We start from the raw sequence: 27605 nt of genomic DNA on the forward strand, positions 1-27605 counted from the left end.
GGTTGAGGCAGGACAGTTCGCGTTCTCGTTCGCCCCCATCGCTGCTCTGTCGGCTGCTGCGTCGGCTGCTCCGTTGCTTCGTTGAGATCGTCGCTAGGGTTCGTCATGGATCTTGAAACTTCGAGGAAGTGAGGACCGTCGGTATTGATTCGTCAAAAAGAAGTGTTCTGCTCTTGCCCCACGGTGGGCGCCAATTGTTTGTACTGAGGACTGCACAACACTAAATAAATATCGATTTTTGGGGAAAGAGAAGTTTGTTCTTTTATTAACGATAAGAATTTGAGGTCGTCACTAGAACGAGTCAAGATCGTGCTCGTCAGTTCACAGGAGAACTGACAAGTGAGTCACGACGAGCTCGGAAGCTAACGAGAATTATACAGGAAACAATAACTATGATTAGACACAAAGTTTTGCTCTCGGGGTATTGTACGTGAGTCTGATCGATCTTCTCCAGCGAGTACTGTTGCTTTATATAACGGACTGTAGACCGAGGGTTTTCTAGGGTTTCCATCATGAATTCCCGAGATTGCCCTTTACGATTTTATTAATGACTTTCATCCAATTTTGTCGGGCCGAAATCGCAATTATCTTGTCTTGTTGGGCCGAGTGGCATATTGGGCGCAGCCCATGTCCAACAATGAGCCTTAATTCCTGTTGTTGAACTTAAACTTGAAGTCTTTTAGAGTGGACTTTGCTCCTTCTAGCTGTGACTTTGACATTATATGCATCATTATGAGAAATCTTGAGACAAGTTAAAAGGGAAGAAAAAACTCGAAATCATCAACATGGTGCAGATACATGCTTGATTAGATCCTACAAAGACCAATATATCTACAGGTTATGATCGCAAAACGTAAGTTCACCAGAAATCAGTATGATTCTGACCAAAGAACAAAACCAATCTAAAACACAACATGAAAAAATCAAGTAAAACTATGATCAGTCATTTGCCAGATGACGTAAGTTGTAAGCCAACGAGATTACGAGAAATATATTTGGCTTGGGGGAAAGTAGGGTGTTCACACTCCCGCAGTGATCAATAAATCTGAAACTTACACAATCATTTTTCTTTGAAATCGTATGAGTGTAATCGGTTTCAGATGATGGATATGTCCAATCAAAAGTAAATAGTTTGGAATGGTTGAAGCCAAGCCTCACATGATCCTGTCTTAATAAGTCCATGCGTTGCTTGCGGATGGAGCAATTCTCAGTTGTTTGTTTGGCAACTGAAAGTGACAATATCAATTTTCTTTCTAAAAAAAGGCGCTTAGAAACATGAAAAGTCGAAATCAATAACAAAGTGAACAACTGACTAGAAAAAACTGAATTAAGTGACAAGAAACATGAAAAAGCCGAAATCCTCATTAGTTATTAGCTGATAGATAGAAACCTAATGAAGATGATGATTGACTAGCAATTAGATTTGCTCATCTCTTACTTTCCTTTTGCGCGGTTGGTGGTTGATTTGCACTAAGCTTGGGATATAAGAAGAAGAGCACACAAGGGGGGGAATAAATATTTGCGGGCCAGGTTCGCCAACATAGACATTGGGAGCTTCTCCGAGACTCACAGATTTAAAGAAACCGTCGTCTCCAATGATAAAAGCAGTGTGGTACCGGGGAGTCTCGGTGGGTAGAAATCCGTCTACTTCGAAAACCACAGCGACTTTCTCTTCCTCGTCAATGAAGAAGCTCCCAGAATTATGGTCAAACCGAACAGCATCAAAACCAGTTAGTAGTGGTCTCATATCCACTTCAAAAAACTTGCTCCAAGACACAGTACTAGGATCAATCTTAGTGGTAACCCAAATCTCCAATATTTCAATTGAGTCTCCACCCCGCTGAAATAGCAGGGCGAGCTGTTCTTCTCTAACACATGAGAGGGTCACAGTATCTTCAATATAAGAGTGTATCGGAACAGGCAGACGCGGTCCAAATCTCTCTGTTGTAAAATCAAAACAGAGTAAGGAATCTTCAATTTCTTCCTCCTCCATTTCACCGCTGGATTCTATTAGTACGGGATCAAAAAAGTCAAGCCCTATCTTCTCATGAGCAAAAAAATAAGTATTTCCCTTCAGAGACACGCCACGTTGATAGAATTCTACCTCCCAGTCGGGTCTGACGTCTATAACCCTCCATGAGTTAGACCCAAAGTCATAGATCTCGAACCCGAATAGTGTATTGAATGGATGCAATTATCCACAAACCTCAAGATTTTGTGGTGGTTACGGTTGATGTCGTATCCCAGAGCATACCTGTCTAGTCTGTGGAAACTTGTACAGGGTTCTATCCACCTTGTTTGCCCCAAATAAGGGTTCCACGCCAGGAGCCTCGAGTTGTCCTTGAGGACGCATAACAATAAGCCGTCGCAGTGAAAAACTGTAGATACCTCGACTTGATCAAGTAAAGCTACCTGCTTTATAGATAGATCAACCGAGTCTTCTTCTTCCTTGCGGTGGAGATGGAATCCGACTGAACAAACCTTGGAATCCATCGTCATGAACCCCAAAAACTGTTGCCTTGATGCTGCTGCTTTACCCACAATCCAATCTTTGGATAAACTGTTCCATAATTTGCAAGTGGATCGCACTGCTGCCAAAGATGTTATAGGAACCTTGGCGAGTATCTTGTCCCCTACCACTTCCGGTGGAAGATCGCATATCCTCTTACTCATTCTTCCAACTTCAGACACACGCCGTCTCGCAAAATATATAACTAGGGCTTTCTCTCTACTACATATCTTATATACAGAAAACCAAAAATTGGAAAAAAAATCTATTGACAAACCGGCAGTTACATTATTTCTAAAAATGGAGAAAAGAAATTAACGACATACAGTATCATCAGCTTTTACTATGAAACCCACCCGTATGCTTAGCAGAAATAATCAAGCTTGAGGGTCACAAGTAATCTCCACAAGAACACCAACCATCTTCAAAACTGTGAAACCGAACAGCATCTCTCACAACAAAGGCTATTTTCGTGATTTTAGACAACGCCTTGATGAACTCATGACAATCTACGCATACCCTCAAGTTCTTGAACACTCTTATCGTCTTTCCTTTCTGGTTTAACCCGCCTGATGCCAATGCCAGACCAATCGCTAGCTTTTCGCTGTGAGCTCTAAGGTTCTCCTCCTTCGACTCATCGTCTATATCATGCAGCTCATGTTTCAGGCCGTAAACATATCCCAATTCTTCTCTTAGTCTTCTTTCAACTTCTTTCAAAGTTTCTTGGATCACATGTGTCAGAGGATGTGAATCATCTCCACTACGGAAGAAATGTACCTCTCTCTCAATCTCGACCCAGCTCATACCAGCTTCTTTCTTCAACCCCTTTATACTGCCAAGCTCTCGTGTGTTCCCTTGTTCGTTCCAGTAACCGGCTTGTCCATAAAGGTTGGACATCATCACGTAATTTGCAGGATTTTTACCATCCATCCACAAAAGAATCTTTCCCACTTCTTTCCCTAATTCCATGTCCCCATGTACTTGACAGCGGCTAAGAAGTGTTTGCCATATTCCGACATTTGGTTTAATAGGCATTGTGTCAATCAGATGTTTAGCTTCCTTCAAACGACCAGCTCGTCCTAATAAATCAACTACACATGCATAGTGTTCTACCCTAGGTTTGAGTCCCTGTGTCTCTAGTAACTTCGAAAAAAGTTCTTCACCTTCTCTGATCATACCAGAATGGCTACAAGCTGAAAGCACAGCTAAATAACATACCTCATCAGGTTCAATGCTATGTCTCAACATTTCGTTAAAAGTATCAACAGCTTTTTGGCCAAGCCCGTGCTTCCCGTAGCCAGTGATCATTACAGTCCAGGAGATGACATCTCTCAACTGCATTTGGGCGAAGTATTTCTCAGCCTCATCAACTAATCCACACTTGAGATACATGTCCACCACTGAATTCGAAACAGATGTTCTTAACCCAGATGGAAGTTTAACAGCAAGTGCTTGCATTTGCTTCCCTTGCTGCAAGAGTGCAAAATCAGCAAAGACTCCAACGATGCTAGAAAGAACAAAACTGTCGATCCGAGAGTTAAGCTCCTGTAGTTGCTTAAACAAACCCATCGCCTCCACAAAGTCCCCCTCTTGAGCATATCCAAGAATCAATGAACTCCATGAGATCATAGTCTTTTCCTTAATCTGATCAAAAGCTTTCCGAGCACTATATACATTTCCACACTTGACATACAAATCAACAAGAGAACCCGTGATGGTAACAGAACTCGGACAATGAAACCCACTCCTAACTAGAAAACCATGTAACTGTTTCCCTGCATCAATCATACCGATGCTACTGCAAGCCTTTAACAAGCTAGTGAAAGTGAACTCGTCTGGACTTACCTTTATATTTGGCTCTTGCATCATCCCAAACGTAGCCAAAGCTTTACTACCATACCCTGCATGTACATGTCCAGCTATCATCGCGTTCCAACTTATAAGACTCCTATCTCCCATCAACCAAAACACTTTCTCAGCTTCGTCGACTCTTCCACATTTTGAATACATGTCAAGTAAAGAATTCCCCACCTCAACCATCATTTCAAAACCAATCTTCAAGCAAAACCCATGGATCTGTAAACCCTTGTCAAGTGCGTTAAGCAAACCACAGACTTTAAGATTCGTCGAGAAAGTGAACTCGTTTGGGTAAATACCCTGACGCCCCATTTCCGAGAGAAGAGATAAGGTTCCCTTGAAGTCACCACTAAGTACATGTCCGCTCATTAGAGCCGTCCACGAAACAACGTTTCTCTCAGGCATACTGTCGAACACCTTATAAGCAATCGACGGTTCTCTGCATTTACAGTACATATCGATAAGATAGTTGCTCATAATCAAATTAGAACCCGATCCGGACTTGAGAAGGAAACAATGAACTTGACTCCCTTGATTAGAAAGCCCCTTCCTTGTGCAAACTCGCAAAATACTAACAAGGTTTTGTGGATTCATCAGTTCTTGGTCTAAATGAAACACCAATCTCAAACTTGAGTTTGTGGTATATTTACAAACCCAAGCACATCAATGAGCAATTTACTCGAGTTTGTAGTTTATACAAAACTCACATGAGCTATACTGAAGCAGATGAGAAAATGAACAGTACTATTTTGACATTTCGATGAACCAGCACAGTTCTATTAATCCTTTATAAAAAACAAAACGAAGTGTATATAAATTATCTTAAAAACAAGAGATATGGGAAAAAATCTTCTTAGAGCTGTCAATCTCTGTGTGAAACTATGGGGTTGTCGTTCTAATTATAATCAAAGAAACGGTGAAGCTAATTAAATAAACGTAGTTCAGTTATGGGGTTGTCAAACTATGGGGTTGTCAAAATCTTCTATCACACTAAGGTAGAACAGATATAACATCTTTACCATCTAATACAAGATATTGTATCTGCAGTTTTTCCCTTTGTTGCTTAAGCTCATTGCCTAGAATTGGGAGCTGAAATATTCTTGCTATTTTGTTGATTCTGATATCATAAGTGATTTGTCTATCAAGGGGAAAAAATTTTCTTGCTTCTTATTTCAGGTTGGAGAAGTCCTTCCTGAAGATATTTCCCGGACTGATGTCGCCTGGGTCATTTCTTCCCCCATTTCTATCCATTGTAGACTTGTCAAGTGAGTCCCCTTTTCTGAAAAAAAAAACTACTTGATTCCGTATATTTGTTTATACTCTAACTGGTAACTTCCATTAGTTTTGAGCTTGTGTAGTAATTCTCCGTTGATGCTTGGATTGTATTCTTCTCTCGGCATGATTGAAAGTGCGAGTGTATTGTCTATTAATCACATATGTCTAGCTCGGAGTCGGGGTGGGGAAAGGGGCCATTTCCTACTGTACTTTTAAAAGTGTCAATTTCTACATGTAAAATCATACAATGCCAATTTATACATATACTTATATAAATTTCTAATTTCATACCTAAACTTTCAAAATTGAGCCAATTAGAAATTAATATTGATGGGTCTAAGTCAATTACAGCTTCATTGCGTTTCTGGGTTGGGTCATTCGGACGGTTTGTCCGCTTTTGGCTTAAGATCAGAACAACGAAAGCCGGAGAAACAAAGTCTTTCTGATGTTGCGCCTCTTGGTGTCGAAGCTATTGGAACATGCTCTACACGCATATCATGTGGTTCAAATAGATTGGATTTATTTTGATCTTCAGTATAGATTTTGGATCCTCTCTGGGTTAGTAGTTTGTTTTCGTATCATATGGTTAATTTAGGTGTGGTTAAAGAGATGATTTCACTCCGAGTTGTGGAGTGTTATTTATCTCATTGTGGTTTAAAAATGCAATGGATTCTCGGTCAGGTAGCGTTAGATCCGCCTAGTGTTTCAGGATGTTACTAGATCGATCCATTGCATTTGGTCAAATTCTAAAGAGGTAAATGTATGTGCCTTGAATTTGGATGTAATCATTTGGATAATGAATAGATGAAGTTGAGCCAAAAAAAAAAAAAAAAAAAGTGCAGCTTCTCTAGAGTCTTGATTGGTTCAGATTAGGTTTTATGGGCGTATGGAGACACATCAAAAGCAACAACTCTTTTGAAAATAATTTAAAGAATGTACATGTGTCGTTTTGTACTATTGTAACTGACGTTGCTATTCGATACTATTGTTCAATTAATTGAAACAATCAAACTCGTATTAATGCTAATGTTACAAAGTTTGTGTTATCCATTTTTTTATTTCGGTGCTATTCAATATTACTGGAGAGAATATCCCTGCGTAAAGCGGAGATCATTTGTTATTATTATTTAGGTGAGTTACTAGAATATTGCATAAAAGCTTTTTTATTACAAAAGTAACATACAATTATTTGTTATTACTAAACTAATCTATTGTATCTATACTACTCCTGAAATTAGTGTTAGGAAAAAACGTAATTACGGCTAATGCCATTAGAAAAAAAAAAAAAAACATTGGAAGTTGGGACTAAGTCTACCGATCCTTTGATAGTAGATTTATACACGTGGACTGATTAAAGGTGTGCGTCAGATATTTTTGGTACACTTAGTTGTAGTGCTGGTACACTTTGCCGTCGACGTAGATAGTACACTTAGTTGTAGTGTTGGTACACTTATCGGTGGACGTATATGTGTATCAAAAACTAAGTGTACCAAAAATATCTGATGTACACCTTCAACAGTCAATATGACCCAAAAGATATTTATGGTACACTAATGGCCTGTTGCGACAGATTTATTCGACAGCCTTCTCTCGTTTCAGATATTTTTGGTATACTTGTTTGTTTTTTTGAAATAGTTTTCGGAGTGTGATGGTAGGTTTCTTGTCCGTGGTAGATTTAGTAAGCATTTTTGACAGCTGTAAAGTCTTACCAGAATAACACGAATTTGTTTGAGCTGTCAAAGACAGTCTAGCGTTGCGATAGACTTATTGGAGGTAGATCTAAACATGTTTGTTGTTCTTCCGATCTATTGTGTTCATGTAATAACGTTTGTAGCAGATTCATCAATCATATTCTGTTTGTCGGTCGGAGCAAACGTCTTTTTCCTACTCTGTTTCGTTAATCTTTCATCTGGGTTCATCCATGGAAGAGCTAGATATCTGTTCGAAAATCTATATAACTCACTTTTTATAGGTTTTTAATTTAGAAATCAGATGTTGAGATGAAAATCTATAATAGTTGAGTAAAAAACCCACAAGTGAAACCAAAAAAATAGACATAAGTCGTGAAAAAATAAAGTGAGGCAGGGAAAATTAGGGTTTTCAGTCGTATGTTAGAGGTAGAAGACGAGGATATTCTGGTAATTTCGGGTTCATTAAACCTAAAATCGAACGTGTACGTACATATAAACGTGTACGTACATATGAACGCATACGTACATAATGTTCTTGAGATTAGAGTACGTACATAACGTTCTTTTGCTTAGTGTAGGTCCATAAATCCGTTTTAATGAACAATATTATTGTAATTTTGTAGTCATCTTCAACATATCTTCTTCTATAACCCTAGCTAATATTGTCGTTGTTGTTCACCGGAAATGGAACAAGTAAGAGATGTTACTAGAAAAAGTAAGAGATGTTACTAGAACAACCTATGTAATTCGTAATTGTTTATTTATCATATTTTCGAGAGGTAATGAACAATAACCATACAAAATTACATTTTAACTATAGAGGGTAATATTCAGATAACATAAATATATAATACTCAGTTCAACTAGGTACAACTAAATATATATTTAGATTTGCATTTATATTTAAAATATGAAAATGATAATTAAGGTTTATAAGAATTTCTAAAACATATTGAACTATTAAAGAACCATGTTTAATCAACAATACAAGAATTTATCACTTTCTAATATATACTATCGTTTTCACATAAAACATTTTTTATAGTATAATGAAGACTTAGTAAGTGATCACCTCAAATGAAGCAAAAGAGGTGAAACCCAAGTTTTTATGAACATTGTGTTATGAAAACCTTGTATATGCTAATTAATACTGATAAATCTTGTGGCCAACTGCTAATTAATAAATTATATTATAGTCCAACTGGAAATACGAAAAAAACGCAAAAGTTCAACTATGGATATGAGAGTACAACTGGATAATTATGTGTATACCAAATAATTTTTTACTAATATCATGTTGTCTTTGGTTCATTTTACCATAGTGTGATGATTTTAAATGAATATTCCGCCGCCAAAATCTATTTTTTATTCGTTTTCACATGATCCATATTGAAATTTATTTTAATAATTCTAGTACAGTTGCACCAAGTAGTTCAAGTTATACTGAAATTTTCTACCTAAGTGATTTAGTTATACATAAGATCTCACATTCACTCTAAAATTCTATTAATTACAACCAAACAAATCTCTCTCTGTTGTAACTCTTTTATCTTCTGCAAAGGCTCCATCTTCTACTCCTTATAGTTTCTAAGTAGATATTACAGGATACCTTAAGCAATCATGAGGGACCTAAACTTGCAAAACTGGCTACACTCAAGTGATAGCGACAGAGAATTAGTGATGATGAAACTATTATGGAAAGAGAATAAAAGTGGAATTAGTGATGATGAAACTATTAGGAGAAGTGGGGTATTGACGGCGAATTGATAGCTCTGTTAAATTTGGATTTACGAGAGATATGATTAATGTTAATTAGTGGTGGTTAATTTGATCGGGGCGTTTTGGTTTGGATTAGACTTCTCTTTTCGTCTCTCCATGCAAATAGTTACTAGTACATATACAATCCACATATGTGTAGACTATGTACATGTTCTTATATACGTACATTACACATAACAATGATCATGATGACTGCGTATAATTAATAGCCACTAACTGAATGAGGTATGGTTAAGATCTTAATTATAGATCATGACCAAGCTTTTTTTATTCTTCTATATTATCAATGACGTAACCAAAAAAAGGTTTTTATATTCCATTTCCACAAAAGAAACGATCCAAAAGCCAAAGAGATTTTGAGTCCTTAATTAGGGTGTCTGAGAAACCGTTTGGAAGAAGAGTTAGTAGCAAAACCTCTGCTTCTACTCTTTTGATGTCTTGGAATTGTAACTTTCTCAAGAAGAGACAAGACCTCAGGCATTGATGGTCTAACTTTAACCACTCCAATACATTGTAAAGCCAAGAAAGACATCATAAACGCTGCTTTCTGAGGGTATTGACCCACAAGCTCGTGTCCATTATCCTAAACACTTTTCGCTTGTCTCGCAAGTAAGGTGTCGCCCATTCCACTAAATATTCTTCTTCTCGAGCTTTAGTTTTGTCTATTGCTCTACGTCCAGATAGAATCTCTAGCAAGACGACACCAAAGCTGTAGACATCACATTTCGTTGTTAGATGACCTGACAGAGACCAAAAGCACAGACCAATCAATGTGTTTTAGAAATTTCATGTTTTGTTAGTTGAAATTGGAACAAATGAACCATCAAACAAAGAGAAACCTGTTGCTAGATATTCTGGAGCTGCGTAACCTTCTGTACCGATGACTTGGGTTGTCACATGTGAACGGTTGTCTTTTGGACCTTCTTTTGCCAATCCAAAGTCTGAGAGTTTTGGGTTGAATCCTGAATTAAGAAGGATATTTGCTGCTTTGAAGTCTCTGTAAAAAGGGTGCAAACGTTGACTAGATGACACATGAGACCAGACATTGGTAAAGCGACAATGAATTTTCTTTTTGATGATTAGATGACAAATGTTAACTAGATGACCCTGATATATTATACCTTTTCGATGTTTCTTTCGATTCAGAGTTTTTGTTGCTTCCTCCACGGCACAGTTCATTGATATAAATGCCCCTTCGAGGAAATACAAGAGGATATTAAAAAAAATAAAAAAAATAATTAATACACACAAGTAGAAGACTCACTTCTTGGCATCGTTCATCCATTTCATATGGACGCCAAGACGGTCTTAGAGGGTATTGTAGAACATAAAGCTGTCACATTTAAGAAACACTAATCAAATTCATCAAAACTCCATAAACGATTAGCAAAACCAAATTGTCGTTTGAAGAATCTAATCCAATACAGACCTCAGTATTAGCATCAATAGACGGTTTGACGACGCCGGCTGCTCATTCTTGCTCACAGACTCAGTTTGTGACGACGCCGGCTGCTCCGGTTTAGCTGCAGGGGGTTCCGGTTTAGGTTTCGGTTTAGTCTTCCCAGCACGGCCAGGTGCGAATCTACGGGTTTTAGCAACCTCCTTTGGCTTGGGTTCATCATCAAAGTCCATATTTTTTAGCTTTTTGCTTCCTGTGAAAATTGCAATTAAGGGTTTTAATTCATCAAACGAAACAAAGACTGATCAAACCCAATACGTAATCATAACAAAGATTCAAACTTGTCTAAATCACTATTTTAAAAACCAATACTTTCAGAAATCTTAATCGATAAATCTTGAACTGTTACGAACTGAGATAGAAACGAAAAGTGTGCACAAGAAAGAAAGAAGGTAAAAACCTGTAAATCAAGAACATAACAGAAGAGAAGATATAGTCACACTCCTCCGGTCAAAAGAGAAACGTCGGCGAAGAAAGTGAAAGACTGAAAAAAAAAATTGAAACCTTTAAGGTTGAAATCTCTCCTCTGATTGAAATCTCCCAAAGAAAAGAGAGAGAGGAAATCCTAAAAGAAAAAAAATTGAAACTTTATTTGGTGGAGAAGTGAAGCTTCTTTTCTTGCATCCTAAGGGAATTTATCAGAGTAAAGGAGGATTTGACAAAAAATCAAACAAACATCGATTCAAAAAGAAACAAAAACAGGGAAACAAGAGCAAGAGCATAAGATCTCAAATTTTTTTTCAAAACAAATTTAATTATAAATGGCATAAATCGTAATAAAACACACAACTCAGATATAGAAGTAATTTGCAAACTTTTATGTGTTATTCTAGTAAGACAGAAATCTCAACGTGTTAGTCTAGTAATAAACCTACTTTTATGTAATATTCTAGGTAATTTCCCTTATTATTTTTGTTATAATTTTCTATTTATTGTTATATTATATATGTTGTTGATTTTTTGTACAGTTTTTTATTAGTTTGGCTATATTTTGTTGTTTTTTATTTTATTTTAATCTTATATTTTTGTTTATTCATTTATGTGCCTAACATTGTCGTTATCATATGTGAATATTTTATTTTTATTATTATTAAGTTAAAGTGTGACCGCTGTTATAAATAAGGTAAATCTTTTGTTTAGTTTTTTCTGTTTGTCTACGTGTATTTATTTATTTTTCCTCATTTTGTTTTATAGTCATATTTTTAAAGATTTTTGAAATCAATTTATTTGTTTGGGTTACTAATAATCTTGTCCATGATCTATTTGTTTTTTTTAACAACTTTTTTTTTTTTGGTTAGGATCATTTCTATCTAATTATATTGTGGTTTCATCCAGTTTTTTGTTTTTATTTATATAACTCATAGTTTATTGATTTTGTGTTAACATGTTTCACAATTGAGCATAACATGCATAAGCCAAGCGATAAAGTGCTTGCTAATTTTATTTTTTATTAATTTATTTATATAGGAAGTGATCTATATTTTTGACAGTTTCTTTTATGTTTTTTAATTTTTATTTTAATCGTTGGAAGCCCTTTTTCTACTTCACATATACAATTTTGAATTTTCACATTAATGAAATTTAAGTCTTTGATTTTCTTCCTAATGTTTTTATTCTTAAAAAAAAAGAATTAAAAGAATTATTGTTTGTTATTTTTGTTTACTGTCATAGCATAGTACATTTGGACCAAAATGTCACCTTAGAGTCACTTTTATCTGGAATAAGAATTGTTTCCCAACAATTTCGTGAATATAGTTTGGTATTTCGTCTTCAACTCCACCATGTGTTAGTGCATGAATTTGTAATGGGTTAGTGCATGAATTTGTAAAAATCATTGAAAATATAAGTTAGAAGTGTTTGTTTTTAATTCCACCACTACTTACAACCTCGAAGATGAAGTAGCCACTGCTTTGTTGGTCATCTTTGTCATCTCAGAGTCAAAGACGACAAATGTTGCACCATCTTGACCATCATGAACAGCGAGCTCTACGCGAACAGATTGTAATCATTGGTTTAACCAATTTGGTTAAGACTATTGAGCAATAATAAGTCTATACAATTGTATATCAACAAAGAAGGCATGACAAATATCCCATGCAAAATTATTGGCTTGAAAAGCTACACAGAGGCTTAACAAAACTATATAAAAGCAATAACAAATTTAGAAAGAGATTGATTGCGATATATTTTGCTTTTATCTATATTAACATTTTTGAAGTATATTTTGATTTATGCTCTTTAATTTTTACTTATTTAATTTTTTTTACAATATTAACCCCTAAAACAATTCCATAAATAACATTGCAGTGAAACTCAAATACTAAACTTTCTTAAATTGACCAACATTGTTACATTTATTGCCATAAAATTTTAACAACATCTATATATTCTAATTTTTCCAAAAACAACTCTACCCATTAAAGTTTTAATCCATTAAATTTTCAAAACTATTTTTTGCTAAAATCTCTCAAATTTAAATGATATATAACAGATTTTCCATAACAAAAGTTTACAATCTCTATAATTATATTAAAATTAATAAATTTCCTAAACCAAAAATCTAATTATAAAATGTCACATTAAATATGTTGAAAACCCCCATATATATAATTTGTTTATTTTTTATTTTTTGAGAAATTACCAAAAAAATTAAAATTTTATTAATTATCATAAACTATAGAAATATGCTAATTTGGTAAAACAATTAACATAATTAAACTTAATAAAAAAACTTATTTTGATTAATTTTTTTACGCAAAAACTTATTTTGATTTTTTGGTGAGACGGGTTGGCATTAATCTCATATAGTGAGTTAAGTGGAATTGTTTTTTTTAAACACTTTTAGATGTTTACCAGGAGATAAATGTATTACTAGACTATACATATACCACACGAGTTAAAACCTTGAAAACACTACAAAAACCCTATACTTTGAATACTTATATTAAATACCTGTAAAATTTTATATTTTTTTAAAATTAATAAAACAATAATAGAATAACAAATAAATACAATATAAATTTTAAATTTTTAAAATTAAAAATATTGTCCCGCTGTGTACCGCAAGTTAAATCCTAGTTATTGATAAAAATAACTACTCAAAAACAAATTAGAGGGAACTATAATATGTTACCTTCTCATCGAGTAAAAGGAGGACTATGCCCATGAATTTGCCATTTTTAAAAATATTTTGTGCATCCCAATAGAGCAAGAACCGGCCAACAACTTGTTGAGAAGAGCGTCCAAAACGTAAGTCAGCAAAAGTGGAATAATCGGTTTGAGCATGAATTGCAACAACATCAACATAAGCCTTTTAGAATTTCAAAGGTAAAATGTGTTGAGAACTATTGGTTTGGAAATTGTTAGGTTTCAATGTCAAAGAGTATTTTTTATAGAACTCATTTGTAATGTTCTCGTTATATAATGAGGATATGAAGCTGTTGTTATAAGCTTGAAGTAGCTTGTGAATCAAGTTGAGTATATTTAGGAGAATCTAAATATAAATATCATTTTGTAAGTTTTACTTTCTTTAGGAGTCATCTAAAGATAGTTTCCAAAAGGTGTTTTGGAAATAAAGTTTATATATAAGGAGGTGCTAATGTGTAGCACAACTTATGAGATTTGAGAGATTAAGGTTTTGTGATATTTTCCTTAATAATAAGAAGAGTTGTTCTTATTGATCTTTGAGTTTGATATTGTGTAATTCTAGAATTGGTATCAGAGCTCCTTTGTGTTCGATCACCATCGTTGGAGACAATAATCTGTGAAGACCAAAATTGTTAAGAAGGAGATGAGCGACGACGAGAAAGACGAGACGATCAAAACCAAGGATGCTGGATCCTCCTCTGTTAAGTGTCCTATGCTAAACTCTGCTAATTATACAGTGTGGTCTATGCGAATGAAGATAGCTCTCAAGGTCAACAAGGTGTGGGAAACTATAGATCCGGGGAACAAATATGACGAGAAAAATAATATGGCGATTGCTCTGTTATTCCAATCCATACCGGAAGCATTAATACTGCAAGTTGGAGAGCATGATACTTCAAAAGGTGTTTGGGATGCAATACAAGCAAGACATGTTGGTGCTGAAAGAGTGAAGGAAGCTAGATTGCAAACTCTTATGACTGAGTTTGACAAACTTAAGATGAAGGAAGGAGATACGATTGATGTTTTTGCTGGTAGACTCTCCGAAATTTCTTCAAAATCTGCAGCTCTTGGAGAAACAATCGATGAATCAAAATTGGTGAAGAAATTTCTTAAAACTCTACCGCATAAGAAGCTCATCCACATTGTTGCATCTCTTGAACAAGTCCTCAACCTAAACACAACAACCTTCGAAGATATCGTTGGAAGATTAAAGGCATACGAAGAACGAATCAATGAAGAAGAGGAAGAACAGCAAGAAGATCATGGGAAGCTTATGTATGCTAACACTAATTCTCGACAAGAGTTCTATGGGCATAACAGAGGAAGAGGAGGACAGTTTTATTGGCGAGGAAGAGGCCGTGGACGCTACGGCTACAACCAAGGCGGATCGTACAAACAGGAACGCGATAAAGAGAAAGAGGCAATGATAACATGTTACCGGTGTGATAAGCAGGGCCACTATGCGACAAACTGTCCTGATAGACTGCTTAAGCTTCAAGAAGTAATTAAGAAAGAGGAAGAGGATACACATGAAGCTGACAAGTTGATGATGCATGAGGTTGTATATTTGAATGAGCAAAAGGTAAAACCTAAAGGCTTTGAAGTAAGTCTAGACACCAAAAATGTGTGGTATCTAGATAACGGTGCGAGCAATCACATGAGTGGAAATTGAGTTTTCTTTAAAGATCTTGATGAAAGTGTGACAGGAGTGGTAAGATTGGGGGATGATTCACGCACAAACATCAAAGGAAAAGGTTCTATTCGTTTTGTGTTCAAGGATGGTGTGAAAAAGATCTTACACGATGTGTATTACATACCAGAATTAAAGAGCAACATAATCAGCCTTGGACAAGCTACAGAAGCAGGATGTGAGGTAAAAATGAAAGACGATGTATTGATGTTGTATGATCATCTAGGACAGCCTCTGGTGAAGACAACAAGATCGAGAAACCGTTTGTATAAGGTTATTTTGGATGTTTATGAGGCTAAGTGCTTGATGCAGCTGGCAATTGAGACAGAATCTGCAAAGTGGCATGCTCGTTTGGGTCATGTTAACTTGGACACTATGAAGATGATGATCAACAATGATCTAGTGAGAGGTATACCAAAAATCACAGTGGACAAGGAAATTTGTGCATCATGTCTTGCTAGGAAACAGACAAGGAAAAGTTTTCCTCAAGCAACCATTTACCGAGCCACTCAACGTCTCGAGCTTATTCATGGCGATCTTTGCGGACCTATCACCCCTGCAACGGCCGCTCAAAAGAGGTATGTTTTTGTGATCATCGACGACTACTCAAGGTACATGTGGACTATTTTGTTGAAAGAGAAGAGTGAAGCGTTTGAGAAATTCAAAGTCTTTAAGACACTTGTTGAACAAGAGACAAGGACTGTGATAAAAACATTTCGAACGGACAGAGGTGGAGAATTTGTGTCTCATGAGTTTCAAGCCTATTGTGATAAGCATGGAATCAAGAGACATTTAACGGCACCATACTCTCCTCAACAAAACGGAGTCGTTGAAAGGCGTAAATAACTCTGTTAGAAATGACCAGGAGTATTTTGAAGCACATGGAGGTACCAAACTACCTATGGGGAGAGGCTGTGAGACACGCTACATATTTGATCAACAGGAAATCAATAAGACCATTGTCAAAATCCACGCCTTATGAGATGTTTAAAGAAAAGAAACCAAATCTCGATCATCTGAGAGTGTTTGGCTATGTCGGATACACAAGAACATAGGCTGTTGGGAGAAGAAAGCTTGATGACAGGTCGAGAGCTCTAGTACATCTGGGAACAGAGCCTGGCTCAAAGGCGTATCGATTATACGATCCTACAGGCAGAAAAATAATCGTCAGTCGAGATGTAGTTTTTGACGAAAGAAAAAGCTGGAGATGGAACCAGGTTCAATGTTAGACAAATAGAAATACCGGGATGTTTGTTATTCATTTGGGAGAGTTTGGTAATAATGGCATCAGAGAAATCGGAGCAACAGAAGAAAATAATTCTGAAACTCGAGATATGAGTGAGAATGTCGTGATTGATGAAGAAAATGAAGTGGATGAAGAAAATCTTGATGCAGAAAGTGGAGAAGATGAAGATAATAGCTTGGGTGAAACAGAGCAGGAACTACAACCACAGCTAAGGAGATCAACGCGAGCAAGTGTGAAGCCAGCCTATTTAAACGATTATCTTCACATTGCAGAACTTGAAAGTGAACGTCTTCTATTGTCAATGAATGAGGAACCATGGAGCTTTAGTGAAGCAAGCGAGCTAAAAGTCTGGATAGAAGCGTGTGAAAATGAACTTTCTTCTATAGAAAAGAATAAGACATGGAGTTTGATGGATCTTCCTGTTGGAGTCAAGCCTATTGGATTAAAATGGGTATTCAAGATAAAACGCAACTCGGATGGAAGTGTCAACAAGTACAAAGCGCGTTTGGTGGCAAAGGGATATGTTCAAAGGCATGGTATTGATTATGATGAAGTCTTTGCCCCTGTGGCACGTATTGAAACGATCAGGTTCATTATTGCTCTAGCAGCTTCGAGGGGTTGGGAAATACATCATCTGGATGTAAAAACCGCATTTCTCCATGGGGAATTGAAAGAGGAAGTCTATGTCACTCAGCCAGAAGGATTTATAAGCTTAGGAAGTGAAACCAAGGTCTACAAGCTCCATAAAGCTCTTTATGGGTTAAAACAGGCACCTAGAGCTTGGAATAACAAGCTTAATAAAATCCTTACAGAATTGAAGTTTCATAAATGCCTTAAGGAGCCATCGCTGTATCCAAAGAGAGAAGTAGAGCATTATCTCGTCGTGGCTGTGTACGTCGACGATCTGCTTATCACTGGTTTGTCTCTGAAGTTAATTCTTGCGTTCAAAGAAGAGATGGTAGCAAAATTTGAAATGAGTGACTTAGGCAAGTTGACTTTCTATCTTGGGATTGAATTACATCAGTTTGGAGGAGGTATTGTCCTTAAGCAAGAGAGATATGCAAAGAAGATATTGCAAGAAACCGGGATGCAGGACTGCAATTTTTGTCATGCTCCGATGGAACAGAACTTGCAGCTGTCAAAGTCTCCAAAAGAAAAGAATACTGATGAACAAAAGTTCAGAAGACCATCGGCTGTCTACGTTATTTACTTCACACACGACCAGACTTATCCTACAGTGTTGGACTCTTGAGTAGACATATGCATGAGCCTAAAGAATCACATGCAGCAGCGTTAAAACAGATTCTGAGATATTTGAGAGGAACATCTTCATATGGTCTTGTCTTTGCACGATCGGAGGTTTCTAAACTAGTGGGTTACAGTGACAGTTCACATAATGTTGATAAAGATGATGGTCGGAGCACAACAGGCCATATTTTTTATTTTGACGACTGTCCAATCACTTGGTGTACACAAAAACAAGAAACTGTAGCTTTATTGTCGTGTGAGGCTGAGTACATGGCGGCCACCGAAGCAGCAAAGCAAGCTATTTGGCTTCAAGAGTTGCTTGCGGAGATAACAGGAAAGGAAAGTGAGGTCACTATCCGGATTGACAACAAGTCAGCAATTGAGTTAACCAAGAATCTGGTGTTCCATGGTCGAAGTAAACATATACTCAAGAGATACCATTTCATACGTGAGTGTGTTGGGAATGAGCAAGTGGAGGTTGAGTTTGTTCCTGGAGAGGAATAAAAGGCAGACATTTTGACTAAAGCACTTGGGAGATTCAAGTTCAAGGAAATGAGGAGCTTCATTGGAGTTCAAGATGTGAGTGAGTATGATTTCAAACTTAAGGGGGAAAATGTTGTTAATTATAAGCTTGAAGTAGCTTGTGAAACAAGTTGAGTATATTTAGGAGAATCTAAATATACATATCATTTTGTAAGTTTTACTTTCTTTAGGAGTCATCTAAAGATAGTTTCCAAAAGGTGTTTTGGAAATAAAGTTTATATATAAGGAGGTGCTAATGTGTAGCACAACTTATGAGATTTGAGAGATTAAAGTTTTTTGATATTTTCCTTAATAATAAGAAGAGTTGTTCTTATTAATCTTTGAGTTTGATATTGTGTGATTCTAGAGAAGCAATAGAAGCAAACAAAAATTTGACAGTTGATGACAGATTTTAATGGTGCATTTAAATATCTTAATTGTGGGAATAACTTGATGAGCAACTTACCATGGATCTAGGCTTATGAAGGGTGGGGAATGTCAAATGTGTTCCATACTCATTTTCTTAGTTCTTGTAAATTATTAGCTAATAGCCCATAAAAGGATCATTAGGCAGTTCATCGTCCCATAAAAGAGCTAGCTTTCCGCCATAGTTAGCCAATCTAACACAAGAAGCACCACGGAGCTAGGACGATGGCGGAAAGCTAGCTCTTTTATAATACGAAGTAGTTATACTTTTGTGCAATGCTGATTCTAGTCCACAGGTGTCTGCTTGTTAGAGTGATTACACATCAAACCTCACAACTATACTTTAGAACTAACATATGTTACACACAATGCACTAATCATACTTCATGCATGTGTTCTATAGTTAGATTCACAAAAACTCCTTAACTTCAGTACATGAACGAAGATCAGTAGATACAGCCAAATAGAGATTTTGGTTGAAAACTTTGGGATTTTTATGGTCTAATTATCTCGATAGAATGGCTAAAAATTTCACATTTCTAGAGTCTCATACTGAAGGTATAATTTTAGTGAAAACTTTGACATGCTTTTATATATATAGTTTCCATAAAAGTATTAAACCAAAACGAAAATATAACTGTTTGAATTTACATTAAAGAACCTGAATCAGATTTCTGTCTCCTTCACTTATCATATTTTTGTGCATCAGAATCCTTTTGCGTTGGACAAAGTCTTTTAAAAGTTTTCTTCCAGCCACTTTTCCAGTTTTCTCGAGCAACCGTGAGCTCACGCAGTTTCTGTTCCAACCTTATTAAGATCACAGGTAAAGCTCCTTGGTGATCTTCTCTCACTATCTCAAACATGTCTCCATCATATAACACTTCAAGGCATCTGTAAAACTTCACTCCTAGATCGTCCACTCTCATCTCTCCCCTCATAACTCTCTCCGCACTGTCCACTGCACTTCTCAAAGCACTCATCAACATATCCACCTCGTACATCTGATCTTCGCATTTAATCATCTCTTCTTCGGTACCGGTTAGCACCTTACCTCCCTCGAAATCATATCTCTTCACAACACACGTGTTGTTCAGTACCGGGTCTGAGACCGGTGACCGTAGCTCCTCGGGGATAAGCCTATAGTTAGGTGTCACTCGTCGTTCAGGATTAGACCTTTTCCTTTTCTTCAGAGGGAGGTTCGAATCCTTTGGAGACAAGATTCTTTTCTCATTCTTTCTCTCCACGTTGGTCTCATCCAACCCTCGTTCTTGCGGGCCAATCTTTGGATCACCACCAAGACTGTCTTGATCGTGTCGGGTCTCTCCAACTTCAACTTTTTCTTTTGCTTTATCACCGTAGGCAAGTCGCACGAAGCGTTGGTAGAGACTCTTATGTTGCTCTATCAACTGTAGAAGATACGTAACGAATTTGTCATACCCGAATCTATGGGACTGGAAGCCTTTACACAAGGAAGTGTAGAGTCTCATCTCCGACGAACTTAGTCTCTCCTCGATGGCCTTCAATAAGTCACTCAACTTCTCTTTCACTTCTGAATGGACTTCCATCTTCTCTTTCGGGTTAGTACTATATAGTTTAACCCTAATCCGTGGACCGGCAGCAGTACTAACCTTTGGATCGTTATGATTAGGGTTTTCTTCTTTCGTCTTCTTCTCATCAATCTTCCGATCACGAAGATATTTTTCTTTTAGCCCACACAAAAGACTATTGAATTCGGTCTTTCCGATTATACCGTGAGTATAGTTTTGAGTCATGGTTCTTCTTGAATTCTGAAAACTCTCCTTCTGTTTAACAAAAGCTTTCAGAACGAGAGAAACTAGAGAGGTTTGGGTTTGAAAGCAAAAGCTGACAAATATAACAAATATAATAGAAATATATAACTCTCAGCAAGTCATAGAGTTAATAGGAGAACTAAACAAATTTGTCTTTTAAAAGAAAAAAAAAATAAACAAAACTTAAAAGACGTACCAAATTATACAAAACTAAAAAGCAAATCGCCTTCTACCTTCCTCTCTATCTTTAAGACTTGACTAAAAAGTAACTAATTTATGGATCATAAAGCAAGCCTTGTTGTGTTTGTCATTTTTCCTCGAGAACTTTACTTGATCCTGTGCTTGAACAGAAACTCGACGTTTCTTGTATTGGATTTGCTTCTTCGAGCTGTGATCTTAAGAACTGCACCATCCGAGAGCATCCGTTGGACCACCCTCGTGATGTTCTTTGTGTCATCAATTCCCAGATGGTGACTTCCCATGAGCTTTATTCCACACTGCTTCATCATTGACACCATTCCTCTGGCCTGTCATGTCATCTACTATTGATGAGTTTATATAGTAACATACAACAGGATGATGATGCATATAGAGATATATATCCAAGTTGTTACCTCACGGCCGTAGAAATTCAAGTAGACGTCTTTGAGATTGATCCATTCCATAAAATATGGCGGAAGCTTGATATTTGACACCACGCATTGTTCAGGAATCTTTGTCTTGATGTCCCAATTTCCACTAATTACATTAACTTAATCAATATCCTAAACATGGCAGGAGCTCTAAAGACACTAGTACGAAGCTGTGTCTGTGCATAAGGAAACCAACATCAACGATTCACATAGGAAGCTCAGCTCTTAATGTTAATTCTCACCAGGTTACAAAAGCTGCGTTGTTCAGAGCCCCATCTGCATCTTTAGCCCACAAGCAATGCTCAGCTAACCAAGCTTCAAATTCCTCAACAACTTGCTTAAATGGAATAGCTGTGTCATGCCACACACTGCAATTCGACTTTGAAAAAGTTAATGCAACAGTCTCAGAATCCAAAGAGAGGTGCTTGGAGAAGTTCGTGGACTCTAAACCAATTCCAGTTATTACTACTTATGGTAGCAGAACTTAATCAACTAAAGCATTTGGCAACATATGCATAAAGGATCAGGTTAGTGCAATTAAAACATTAACAAGCATTGAAGTCCTGTAGCCATATCTAAATCTACACCCGGAAGTAAGATAGAAGTAGCATACCGATCAACACCGAGTTCCCCATACTTGCCTTCCATGAATTTGTTAATTGCTTGCTCACTCATTTTTGTGGGTCTTACAAACCTTACCAAGAACAAAAAAACAAATAATCAAACCACACTGTAAAATTGAGCAATAAAATTCTTAAAGAACACATAATAAACCAACTTGTGAAATCCTAGCTATGAGCAATAAAACTCGTAAAGATCATCAATTTAATAGTTGTTCTTGTGTCTAACTATGCACTTACAAGTTCTTACGCCAATGACACAAAAACTAAACCATTCAAACACCCCAAGACCCTTTGACAATCACTAAAAATTAAGTCATTAAAGATAGGAAGCTGTGTTATATAACCTGTGGAACAAGTCTACGACTTCCATGGTATTGGCATCTACGATCAAAACAGGAAACTCAAGAATCTCAACTTTTCCTTCCAAGTCAATAACCAAGAAAAAGTTGAATTCTTGTGACTTCTTTCTCTCAAGATCAGCTGCAGTCACTGGAAGCTCCTTGGAACAATCATGGTTGAAAATTTCCAAATGGGCAGGATCATCCATCTGATGGACACCAACGTTAAACTTTATTACCCATGTTACACGATTATTTAGATGAATATAACAAACGAGTAAAGAAACAACTATAACGATCTCGAGACACAAACAATAAACAAGTTCCAAATCTCGACTCAGACATTTCATCGAACACATTGCAGACATTGCATAGTTTGTTAGAAGTTTCGCATCAAAGTGCTTGTCTTAGAAACTATCACACAAAGCATGAACCCCCAAGAAATCAAGAAAGACATGGGATTTAATTTACGATGTAGCAAAAACAAAATTTAACAAGACGTACGAGTGCGGCGAAGTGTTAACCTTTGTGCACTTCCCGTGAGTGTAATACAAACACATGGGTCTCCACCTCGCGATTTCTTTTGTATCCATCAACGAAGAAGGAGAAGGAGAAGAAGAAATGTCAGATGGAGAAGGAGATGAAGATACAGAGTGCGAAGAGTTGCACATGATTCGTTTGGTATGAGCTAAAGCGAACGTGGCGGGATAAGAGAACCGGCTATCACGGAAGGGACTAATTCTCGACATCGAAACACGAAATGCAGAGAAAGCAGACGCCATTCTCGTCGAGTAGCTTGACGATTAAAGATGAAGATGCTTCCTAATTCAGAGACTGGGGAAAACATAAAGCTACTGAACTGACTGTTACTAATTTTACCCAATCCAAATCGAACCAAAAGTGAATTTAAAAAACCAAACTGATTTATAACCCACACAAATTCTAACCAAAACCAAACCGTAGCATGAAATTTTGTGTGTTTTAATCAAAAACTATTCATTATTCTAAATAATTTATTTCTGATTTTTAAAATTTTAAATCATGAAAATCTATGTTTTAAAAAAAACCATTGCAATATTTAATTAAATTACCTTTCTATTATTAATTCAATATTTAAAATCATATGGGTTAATATGCCATGTCATTATTTTTCTTTATTTTAAACAATCTAGAGAGCTAAATCTTCCAAGTTCATTATTGCACAGCACCCGCGCGTGTATAACACATTGTATATTCTTAATTTGAATGGGTGATATTCGTTATCATGCAAATTGACCCTATAATTAAATATTTATTAAAAAAAAACACAAATTTGGTTGAAATGTCTCAGAGAGAGTAACAACATAGGGGTAATTAATGTAATAGAAGAGTTTGACAACCCCATAGTTTGAAATTAGTTTGACAACCCATAACCGAACAAAAGATAGCCAAACAAATAAAAAAAAACTGTACAAAAAATCAACATGTAAAAAATAACAAATACATCCTAATCAAAGGAGTAGTTTGAGGCTCCTCATACTATCGAACACCTTATAAGCAATCAAGGTTCTCTGCATTTACAGTACATATCGATAAGATAGTTGCTTCTAATCAAATTAGAACCCGATCCGGACTTGAGAAGAAAACAATGAACTTGACTCCCTTGATTGGAAAGCCCATTCCTTGTGCAAACTTGCAAGATACTAACAAGGTTTTGTCGCTGATTTGGATTCATCGACACGAATCTCAAACTTGACTTTGTGGTTTCCCCCGGTTAAATATATACACAAAAATTTACATGTTTAATTTGTTTGACAGCTTCAGCTCAATTTACATGACAAAACCAGGAATCAATAAACGAATCGCGATGGTCTAAAATTGGACAGAACGTGTAAAAATGTTTGGAAAGATGGCGAGGCGATGGTCTCATCCTAAACCACCACAGCGGCTTGAACTAGAACGGGAGCAAGAACAACAACTCGGTAATGGACCAATGCTAGGTTCTGGTACCTACTTGAACACCGGAAAGTCCTTCTTTGGAAACGAGTCGTGTTGGTAAGCGGTTTTGAAGCCGTGGTGTAGTTTATGGTATCATCTTCAATCTGAAAAGATCAACATCAAGCAATTTTGTAAACGACAGGACAGAAGCGGAGAGAGAGAGAGAGAGAGAGAGAGAGAGAGAGAGAGAGAGAGAGAGAGAGAGAGGTGATACCATCTTTTTTGCACAAGTGGTGAACCTGCTGCCCCTAACACGATCCCACGTCTTGTCATCGTCGGTAAATGCTCTGTGATTGTAGAGAAAGAGCCCTGACTGGTTCAGACTGGGCTTGTGCAAGTTGGATGTAATTGTCAGTGCATCGCTGCGTGCAAGTAGGGTGTCGATCTCGGCAGCAGAGAGCCAACGAGCCCTTCTCGCTTAGAGAATGTGGTTGAGATCTGTATATGCACAAACAACCAACAACAAACAACAAAAGGTTATAATCGAAATAAAAGGAAGATGCACAAACTCTGTCAATTCAATTCAGAGGGTTTGAAACCCAAACAAGGGAAAAAGCCACGACGAAACAAAAAAAACCTTGCACACTCCAATCCGAAACATCCACGAAGAAGATAAAAAAAAAAAAAAAAAAAACCTAATTCTGAATCATGGCGGTTCTGTAACAAGCTAATCGAATTCGAATTTAAGCAATCAAAAACACAAACAATCAAAAAATTTAACGACGAAGTATCAGAATCAACAGAGAATTTGGGGAGTTCGAATCGAATCAATTTCAAACAAGAATCAACAGAGCATTTGGGGAGTTCCAATCGAATCAATTTCAAACAAGAATCAACAGAGCATTTGGGGAGTTCGAATCGAATGTTTCCAAGAAGAGAAAAACAAGAATCAACCGAAAGAATCAAACAGAGAGAGGAGATTATTAATTTACCTTGGACATTGGAGTTTTGAACATTAGTCGCCATTATCGTTGCTCCGGAGAAGAAAGAGTTTCGTGTTCGCGAAGTGTTGATGCACAGAGTAAACACAATCAAAGAGAGCCTCTTTTTTTTTTCAAGTCAAAGGAGCGTCTCTTAATCGTTAAATAGCACCCGAAACAAAACCAAAAAAAAATTAAAAAAATAAAGGCCCAGGCCCTAATCCCAATTTAGGCCTTATTACATTCCTTGTAGTTCAAAATTTGCAATTTATAAATAAACCTGGTCTCGTCGGTTTATTAATTTTTTCATGGTACCGTTTGGTTTTGGTTAGAATTTCTGTGGTTATATATAATCAGTTTGTTTTTTTTAATAAATTCACTTTTTGTTCGATGCAAAGTATAACGGTTCAACTTCATATCCAATTTTAAGAGCTGTGAAAACTCTAATATTTTGGTAATCGGTACATTGAGAAGTAAAATTTTTTTAGTGTTGATGACATGGCAACTTGAGAAGCATTGTTAAAAAAATCTGATGTATTCCTTTTATTAGTATGTAATTGTTATATTTTACATGTTGATTTTTTGTACGGTCTTTTTTGTACAGTTTTTTTATTTGTTTGGCTATATAAAGTTCTCCGTGATTACTCCTCCTCAATTTGCCTCGGAGTCTTGTGTTACCTACGGTGGCGTTACTCAAATAAAAAAATATTAGAAAATGGTTGGAATTTGATATAAAATAATTAGCCACGCTCATTTGAAGCGAGTGAATCTCAGCCGCGTGAACCTAACCGTTGATTTTCTCAAGAACCAATAAGATTCGAGTTGTTTTTGACTTAACAGTTAACACACGCAGCTCTGAAAACCGAAACTAGGCTTACTCCTGGGCCTCTTGTTTTTTGGGTGCTATTCTTACCAAAAGTTGCTGCTAACCAATTTCATTTTTATGTACAATATAAACCCTCATAATATATACAGAATAAAATGGGAGAGCTCTTATCAACTTAGATAAAGTTCATCCTGAGATGTATTGTTTTTTTAACTTGAATCTCATCTACGAACTTCTTATATATATATATATAATATATAATCAAAAATCATATCAATGAGGCTTATTCGTTGTTTTGAAATCCAAGCATCCCAATCACAGTAAGGTTTTTTTTCACCAATTTTGCAAACTTTATAGCAAATTTATTTACATTGATACAAGTTTATGTAGTATTTTTTTAATTGAACAATCTAATGGGTCCGGTTGTGTGGAAAAACATAGATGGAGCCAGCGAGTTTGTTGTATACGTCGATATAATTCATTTTGAATCTTCTTCTTCATTTAGATTTTAATTTTTATTATTTTCTTAGATGTATATTTTTATTATCTTTTGATTCCTACAGACGACTTTATTAAGAATAAAATAGTAAAAAGAAAAATGACTAATATTTAGGTCATCTGAAAGAAAGAAGGAAAAAAAAAATTCTTTATTAAACTTACGAAATAAATAATTGAGTTATCTTATATAAAATGATTTATGCTTTAGGAAGCTGATAAGTGGCATTGTATGTTCTCTAAAAAAAATAGCTCATTCATATATGTTAATCTTACTAATCATAACATTTTCAATTTGATAACTATGAAAATACTGAAAATTTTACAATTTACACACATACTATAAATCAATATAATATATACAATTTTAAATTTGAAATCTTGCAGTCAAAGAAATGTTGTATATGATTTTCACAAATTTAAATAAAACAGAAAGTTTATATTGTATATTAATATTGCAATATGTTCCTTTTGATCAAGTTGATCAAATTTCAATATAAAAATTAGTTTTAGATAATAATTCATAAAACCTAATAAATTTTCAATTTACAATTAATATATCTTACTTACAATATTTATGCTAATTAACATTGAATGATTCTTAAAATAATTATTATATTTCAAAATATTGAATATTTCACTCCAACTGTCTCTTCAACTTTGTCTCCAACCGGGTGGTAGACCAAATCGAAATCGCAACTAACCGGGTGGTAGTGGCAGACCAAATTGAAATCGCATCTAACCGGCTCGGATTAAGAAATTTGCCAAGTTCGAATCAAACATAGTTACAAAAACTAACTACACACCAGCTGGAACGTATAAAAAATGATTGCAGATGGTATACACATGACATGACTTAACACCTTTGTGGCTTTCACTATTCACACAAAACACAGTTTAACAATTAGAATAAGAGTCTTGATCATAAAGCTTATTGTGTTTTTCATATTTTTTTGAGAACTTTACTTGATCCTTTCTTGAACAGAAAGTCGACCTTTCTTCTATTGGGTTTGCTTCTTCGAGCTGTGATCTGACAGCATCTGTTGGACAGGGAAATGAAACTTGGAGACCTCTGAAATGCAGCTAGTACAAATTCCAGTAGCCTCCTACGGATCTGTATACACAAACAATATATCTGTATGATAAGGTCCAATA

At 36.1% G+C, this 27605-nt stretch overlaps 4 protein-coding genes, 1 long non-coding RNA gene and 1 pseudogene across 6 annotated transcripts; all 6 read right to left on the reverse strand.

Moving 5' to 3' along the window:
* On the reverse strand, positions 1269-2691 carry LOC104745800 (annotated as a pseudogene).
* LOC104745801 (putative pentatricopeptide repeat-containing protein At3g15130) lies at positions 2760-5595 on the reverse strand. The gene has a single exon (XM_010467154.1). The coding sequence runs from the start codon at positions 4958-4960 to the stop codon at positions 2900-2902; it is 2061 nt and encodes a 686-aa protein (XP_010465456.1). The 5' UTR covers positions 4961-5595; the 3' UTR covers positions 2760-2899.
* LOC104745803 (protein kinase 2B, chloroplastic-like) lies at positions 9360-11254 on the reverse strand. The gene is made up of 6 exons (XM_010467155.2): positions 10971-11254; positions 10541-10763; positions 10376-10444; positions 10233-10304; positions 9951-10108; positions 9360-9851 (listed from the first exon to the last, which is right to left on the reverse strand). The coding sequence occupies exons 3-6, from the start codon at positions 10399-10401 to the stop codon at positions 9643-9645; spliced, it is 465 nt and encodes a 154-aa protein (XP_010465457.1). The 5' UTR covers positions 10402-10444; positions 10541-10763; positions 10971-11254; the 3' UTR covers positions 9360-9642.
* LOC104748200 (paired amphipathic helix protein Sin3-like 3) lies at positions 19533-20621 on the reverse strand. Its single transcript, XM_019236681.1, has one exon. The coding sequence runs from the start codon at positions 20619-20621 to the stop codon at positions 19533-19535; it is 1089 nt and encodes a 362-aa protein (XP_019092226.1).
* On the reverse strand, positions 20739-23125 carry LOC104745804 (uncharacterized exonuclease domain-containing protein At3g15140-like). Of its 2 annotated transcripts, none has more exons than XM_010467157.2 (6): positions 22757-23125; positions 22239-22441; positions 21885-21965; positions 21514-21639; positions 21254-21377; positions 20739-21178 (listed from the first exon to the last, which is right to left on the reverse strand). In XM_010467157.2, exons 1-6 carry the CDS (start codon positions 23012-23014, stop codon positions 21170-21172), a joined length of 801 nt encoding a protein of 266 aa, XP_010465459.1. In that variant the 5' UTR covers positions 23015-23125; the 3' UTR covers positions 20739-21169. The 2 variants fall into 2 exon arrangements, with proteins under 2 accessions (XP_010465459.1, XP_010465458.1); XM_010467156.2 differs by having other exon boundaries at positions 20746-21166; positions 22757-23117.
* On the reverse strand, positions 23706-25244 carry LOC104745805. Its single transcript, XR_760780.2, has 3 exons — positions 25142-25244; positions 24424-24647; positions 23706-24313 (listed from the first exon to the last, which is right to left on the reverse strand). It is a non-coding gene; the product is annotated as an uncharacterized LOC104745805 (long non-coding RNA).

This window comes from Camelina sativa, chromosome 15 (assembly GCF_000633955.1).
Source record: "Camelina sativa cultivar DH55 chromosome 15, Cs, whole genome shotgun sequence".
NCBI lineage: Eukaryota > Viridiplantae > Streptophyta > Magnoliopsida > Brassicales > Brassicaceae > Camelina > Camelina sativa.

Excerpts from the sequence above, each read along its gene's own strand:
- LOC104745801 (XM_010467154.1), bottom strand. The coding sequence starts at position 4,960 with ATGAATCCACAAAACCTTGTTAGTATTTTGCGAGTTTGCACAAGGAAG.
- LOC104745803 (XM_010467155.2), bottom strand. The coding sequence starts at position 10,401 with ATGAAATGGATGAACGATGCCAAGAA. Across the intron at positions 10,109-10,232 it reads TCGAAAGAAACATCGAAAAG|AGACTTCAAAGCAGCAAATA; the intron begins GTATAATATATC and ends CCCTTTTTACAG. Across the intron at positions 9,852-9,950 it reads TCCAGAATATCTAGCAACAG|GTCATCTAACAACGAAATGT; the intron begins GTTTCTCTTTGT and ends GGTCTCTGTCAG.
- LOC104748200 (XM_019236681.1), bottom strand. The coding sequence starts at position 20,621 with ATGACTCAAAACTATACTCACGGTATAATCGGAAAGACCGAATTCAAT.
- LOC104745804 (XM_010467156.2), bottom strand. The coding sequence starts at position 23,014 with ATGGCGTCTGCTTTCTCTGCATTTCGTGTTTCGATGTCGAGAATTAGT. Across the intron at positions 22,442-22,756 it reads CTCACGGGAAGTGCACAAAG|ATGGATGATCCTGCCCATTT; the intron begins GTTAACACTTCG and ends GGTGTCCATCAG. Across the intron at positions 21,167-21,253 it reads TGAATTTCTACGGCCGTGAG|GCCAGAGGAATGGTGTCAAT; the intron begins GTAACAACTTGG and ends ATGACATGACAG.